Source organism: Saccostrea cucullata, unplaced genomic scaffold (genome assembly GCF_032062105.1).
Source record: "Saccostrea cucullata isolate Sc308-1 unplaced genomic scaffold, CSIRO_AGI_Scuc_v1 ctg1837, whole genome shotgun sequence".
In the NCBI taxonomy this organism is placed as follows: domain Eukaryota; kingdom Metazoa; phylum Mollusca; class Bivalvia; order Ostreida; family Ostreidae; genus Saccostrea; species Saccostrea cuccullata.
In genome coordinates, this window is record NW_026930802.1 from 335984 (window position 1) to 342296 (window position 6313).

General features: G+C 32.6%; 1 protein-coding gene across 2 annotated transcripts in view; it reads left to right on the plus strand.

Moving 5' to 3' along the window:
• The window catches only part of LOC134230150 (uncharacterized), an 87503-nt gene extending 82251 nt beyond the window's left edge, over positions 1-5252 (plus strand). The window contains exons 1-3 of one of the 2 annotated variants that reach the window (XM_062711929.1): positions 2901-3677; positions 4024-4181; positions 4467-5252. In XM_062711929.1, coding sequence (XP_062567913.1) covers positions 3349-3677; positions 4024-4181; positions 4467-5125 — 1146 coding nt within the window. In that variant the 5' untranslated portion in view covers positions 2901-3348 and the 3' untranslated portion in view covers positions 5126-5252. Of the gene's footprint in view, positions 1-2900; positions 3678-4023; positions 4182-4466 lie in introns of those variants that run through there. The other variant, XM_062711928.1, reaches the window with a different exon arrangement.
• The last annotated feature ends 1061 nt before the right edge of the window (positions 5253-6313 follow it).

Genomic DNA, 6313 nt, shown 5'->3' on the forward strand with positions numbered 1-6313 from the left:
CAAGCTCATGCTTTATTGTAAAAAGGCTCAATGAATAATAAAAAAAATCAACACAAACACAACTGTATCCTTTAAATCCCCATTGCTTGGTTATTTGTTGTTTGAGGGTTTCGTCTCTTAAACTCACTGATAAAATTAAGAGCCTTTAGAGTCAATTGTATGCTTATCAAAATAATAATCTAGTTGGTGCAGTATTTATAATAAATTTATTTATGACTGCCAATAATATCAAAAATAACCTAGCCATATAAAATATTCTGGAAATTATATACATAATTGTTTTATTATTATTAAAAGAAAATCGAGTCAAATTAATGACGCTTCATCTGATCTATAAATAAATCTTATATAAGTTTTTTTTTTATTCATTATGTAATGCAGATTTCTCCTATTTATTTATAGATCAAGAAATCAGTTTCTCTGTTCTATATTGACATCCCTGTCTCATGACTGTTCCTACAGTAACGAGACAATGACATAAATATTTTTGTGTTACTTTTTCTAATTTTGTTTCTAAATAAATGCTTGAGCCTCCTGAATAAATAAAAAAAATCTCATTTCTTTTTTTTTTTTTTTTTTTTTGCATGTCAAGGAATTTTCGGTAGATAATAGTTTCCCCAAATGAGAATGTTTTGTTTTGACACCCCCTTCCCAACTGAAATCGCTACCTACGGACTTGCGTATTATGTGTTCCTCGTAGCAGTATAAAGATGTACCAATACTTCTCTGTACAAAAAAATATTACGCTTTTTTTTCAACAGCCCTTCAAGCATTGAGATAGGTAATTTTGTAAAATCAATTTATTTTTATCGCAATCCACTGGTTGATAAACACACTTGTATACACATGTATATCGTTTTCCTTAAATACACAGGTATGCGGGTATTTAAACAAGAGGCCCACGGGCCTTATAGGTCACCTGAGTATTGTGCAACAACTTTCAAACAATTAAATTTGGTTCGTGTTTAAACCGGAGGCCATGAAATTCACAATTTACAATTTTGAAAGAGGCATCATTGCTTATCATAATTATTAACTTAGCATGCTTACTCTATTTACTTAATACCCAGAGGCAGATCAGAGTAACAAAGAGAAAATGCACTTCCACTTTATAACCAGTCGTGCACCTCACCCCAAAGTAACCACTGACCCAGGGCTATATATTTCAAAATTTTGCAAATTTTATCATAAAATGGTTGATTAATACCAAAGAGCAGATTTCAAAGCATTAATTTATTTTCAGGCTATGTAACCACCCCCCCCACCCCTTTTGACCCTGGGGGCATTGAAAACCACTTTGCTAGATGCAACTTTCTTCATCATAAATATATATATACTTGAATCATTGGCTTAAAACCCAGGAGCAAAGAAAAATATTTACAAAGAATAAATGTATTTTTACTATATAATCAATAGAGCCCTGCCCTAACACCAGAACCCCTGACCCTGGGGCCATAAAATTCACAAATCTGGAAGAGGCACTCTTGCTCATCATAACTATGTGCTTATTTAGTGTATTTAATACCCAGGAGCAGAGAAGAAGATTTTTCAAGGAAATAATGCATTTTCACTATATTATCTATAGAGCCCCACCCTAACACCAGAACCCCTGACCCTGGAGCCATAAAATTCAGAAATCTGGAAGAGGCACTCTTGCTCATCATAACTATGTGCTTAGTTAGTTTATCTAATACCCAGGAGCAGAGAAGAAGATTTTCAAAGAAATAATGCATTTTCACTATATAATCTGTAAAGCCCCGCCCTAACACCAGAACCCCTGACCCTGGGGCCATAAAATTCACAATTTTGGAAGAGACACTCTTGCTCATCATAACTATGTGCTTAGTTAGTGTATTTAATACCCAGGAGCAGAGAAGAAGATTTTCAAAGAAATAATGCATTTTCACTATATAATCTATAGAGCCCCGCCCTAACACCAGAACCCCTGACCCTGGGGCCATAAAATTTACAAGTCTGGAAGAGGCACTCTTGCTCATCATAACTATGAGCTTAGTTAGTTTATCTAATACCCAGGAGCAGAGAAGAAGATTTTCAAAGAAATAATGCATTTTCACTATATAATCTATAGAGCCCCGCCCTAACACCAGAACCCCTGACCCTGGGGCCATAAAATTCACAATTTTGGAAGAGGCACTCTTGCTCATCATAACTATGTGCTTAGTTAGTGTATTTAATACCCAGGAGCAGAGAAGAAGATTTTCAAAGAAATAATGCATTTTCACTTTATAATCTATAGAGCCCCACCCTAGCACTAGAACCCCTGACCCTGGGGCCATGAATTTCAAAATTTTGGTAGAGGACTCAATGCTCATCACATTCATGCCAATAGTTTGCCTGCTTGATGTCCAGGAGTAAAGAAGAAGATTTTTAAAGATTTCATTAATTTTAGTGGTTTTTGCCCCACCCCTCAGGCCCCAGGGGGGCGGGGACAATGAAATTTGAAATTTTTGTTCCCCTCTACCCATAGATGCTGTATGCCAAATTTGGTTGAAATTGGTTCAGTGGTTTCAGAGAAGAAGCTGAAAATGTTCAAATGTTAACACACCACGCACGACACACGACGCACGACGCACGACGACGGACGAAAACGGATAGCAATAGGTCACCTGAGTTACTCAGGTGACCTAAAAAATATAAATAGAACGAGGTAACAAATTATTATTACATTTGGAATTTCCATATATATAACCAGTATATAATATCATTAATTAAAATCGAATACTAAAATTGTGGAATAAATATTTGGCTTCAGTGTGCGCGTTAGTGTTTTCTAGTGTGCTCTCTTTTCCTTAACAAAGGAATTTAGACATCGAAAGCTGTTACTATTAAAAAAAACAGATTCAAATCAATTTGACGATTTCTATCTTTTAATTTGACTCTCAACCTTCCTTCGTCATTATAGCTGTTATCTTCGATTAAGCGGTGCGTTGTTTTAGAAATTATTTACCAGTGCCTCAACTTCATAACGTAAAAACGCTCGAAATGAACAGCTCAGGTGAGTAAATTATTTTTTTTTTGTACGATATATAGTTTTGAAACTTATTTCCTATATATGAACTTCACATTTTTGAAGGAAATGTACAACCTTTTAGATTATCTGTTTCATAATTCTTTCAGTTTTCCCTACGAAAAGCCTCGGGTTTTCACAGGAACAGATCACGTGTTTCGAGGTTGCTCTTGGATTATTTGCATTCTTCTTCGTCCTTTTCCTTCTGTTTTGTGCCGTCCTTAAGGAAAAGCTGAAATCTCTTCTTGAATTCGACATTAACATATTAGAAAATAAATCAAATAGGAATCTGCATGCCGTAAAAGTGTCGACTGAACAAAATGACTACACTTCTGGTGAAAAAGAATTGGAAACACATATATCCAAATCAATTTGCAATAACATTGGGAAATGTATTTGTGATTGCAACAACATTTCGCATTTTCGTATATATGTTTGATTTCTTCCAAGATTTGTTCATTGTTTACTATTTTTTTGAGATTGAGAAGAGAGAAATCGCTCCTATATATTTGGCTTTAACAATCATTCCGAAATTTTTGTCCTATTTCTTGGTGCTTTATCCTCTGTTTTATCACGTCGATTCATCAAACAAACGCCGGCGATTAGCGCTTGTATTGCTTGCTTGTTTTCCATTTCTGAAAAGCTGCATGTGAGTATTTTCTTTTAATCTTATTTTTATCTTTATGATCCTACCTTCTAGCAAAAAAAATAAATTATAAAAAAAACAAAATTTATATTTAAACTGGGCATGTTAAAAAATGAAAATATCATAACCTATATTTGCTGACCTATTCATTTCACTGAATATTGAAGAAAGAATGTATTGAATATATTTGACCAAAAATATCTTCTTTTTTTTTAAAGTTTTTTTTAACGATTTCAAAGCTATATGAACCAAGATTGAACTAGTTGTATTAAAAGATTCCAAAACTGAGATATTTCACTTTGTATTTTCCCTTCTTTACCTTCCTTTCTAAAAGATGTATTGCTTCCAGATTATGCTGGACAATTCGAATGGGTTGGAAACGCTGGAAAACTAGATGGTATTTACAAGCTTTAACGTTTATCTGGCTGATTGATGCTGCTCTTGGGGGAATTCCACAGACGATTATATTGTATTTTATTAAATACGAAAATAACGATCTGAACATAGGTAAGTACATGTATATGTTAATAAAATTGATAAATTGTCCCATTAGGATAAATATAATTGTAAAAGCTGGCAAAAACCCAAGATTAACTAAAGATTAAACACTTTTTTTCTCTCTGAACATATTCGGGTGTTGCTCTTTCTGATATTATAAATTTTTCGAGATAATATGTAAACGAAAATCTCAAATCAAACACAATGTACATGAATCATTCTCCATAACTTTTTAATAATGCGATTACATGTATCTGGTTTACAATTTACAGAATTTCATTTTTTCTTTTACAGATTTGTACAACACACGAGATATCTCTTTAGTCATTAATTTCGTGTCCTCCCTAATAAGTGTATTTTTTGCCACGAAGTACCTGAATAAAGACGAAGACCGAAGACTGGAACATTCCAAAAGAACTCTTACTCAATCGCACAAAAATACATGTGTATCTATTTGGCGCAATATTGCTTATTTACTTGCTCTGTTGTTTGAGAGAGGTATTGAAATTTTTATTCGAATCGTCATGTTTGGCACATTTGCATCTGTTGTTGGATGGAATCCAGCCTTGTATGTTTTTATAGGTCATCTTCTTATGTTTATTGTCTTAACCATACTTTGTTTTCGAAAACTAAAACAAAAACACATTTTCTATGAAAACTGTACAAAGAAAGCTAGTTTTGTATCAAGTCTATTAGTTGGTGTTGTTGCAAATATATTTTTCTGCCATTCTTGGTCATTTTGTCATATTTCGTCTAGAAAAGTTGTATATATACTTTACTTTGTGTTGTTTTACGCCACTTCTATTTCTCTTACTGTATCATCAAATGTAATTTCGGGTTCCGTGGATAATTTTTCAATAGGTCTATATGCAGCCATTGCTTTTCAGATCATATTTCTTGCCTTGTGTTTTGTTTTCAGAGAATGTAAAAGGAAAAGATTATTGCAAACATAAAAAGCTTATTATAAAGTTTTGTGACACAATTCATAAACAGTTATATAATTTACTTCATCATGCATTATTGTGATTTGAAAATAAAATGTTTCGTAATAGTTTGAATTTTTTTCTTTATCCATGTTTTTGATAAAAAATGCCATCGATATAATGTAGGAAGTCATGAAAACGAACTCGTCTCATGTGGGATTTTTTAAAGCATGAGAGAGAGAGAGAGAGAGAGAGAGAGAGAGAGAGATTGAAATGTATCATGAGAGAATCATGCAATATGGTGATTTGAAAATAAAATGTTTTGCACTAGTTTGCATCTTTTTCTTATTCTTGTTTTTTAAATAAAAAGATTTCATCAATTAAATAAGAGATCTCCTGAAAACGAACTAGTCTCATGTGGTATTTTTTAGAGCATGAGAGAGAGAGAGAGGAAGAGAGAGAGAGAGAGAGAAGGGAGATTAAAATGTATCATGAGAGAATCATTCAATATGGTGCACTAGTCAAGAAGTAATGAACTTCCTTAATCTTATTAATAAATTGCATTGATTAACTACAGCTTAAGTGAGACTTACAAATCGAATGATATTTATCAAATTTATATTTCCATTGTCATAAGTCCCTACCATAAACCTAATTTTTTTTTCTCATATGCCTATGCTATGTATGCCTCTAACTTCAGGCAAGAACATCTAAGAATTATCAATGATTGAACCGAAAAGGTTAACGACATTTGAATTGATGTTACTGGGCTTTGTAGAATATTAATTCGTAAAATCTTTAGAATGGCTTGTGTCCATTTTTGTAAATTCAATAATGTTCTGATAGGATTCATTTTGACTGACGTGTTCCATAACAATTGTTAAGATATATTTTAATTTCATTTATAAACCTTGATTACTTCATTTGTTTAATATATAGAACTAATAATGTATTTGCCTGCTTAGTTATGGATGATTTTGTGCGTTATGCGATGAATTATTTGGCTTTTTTTTTTACACACTAAAGTTCGGATATTTTCAAACAGAGTTCTTTTAAATTTTCTTTCGTTTGAAAATAAATCAATGGATTTCATTTATGAAAATGAATTATTTTGTTGAAGTAACTTCACCTTCCATTTTAGTTGAATGAAATTCTCATAGACCATTTAAATTCTTCGAAGTTTACCTGTTACATGTGGAAAAATTATTTTGAGTGTAA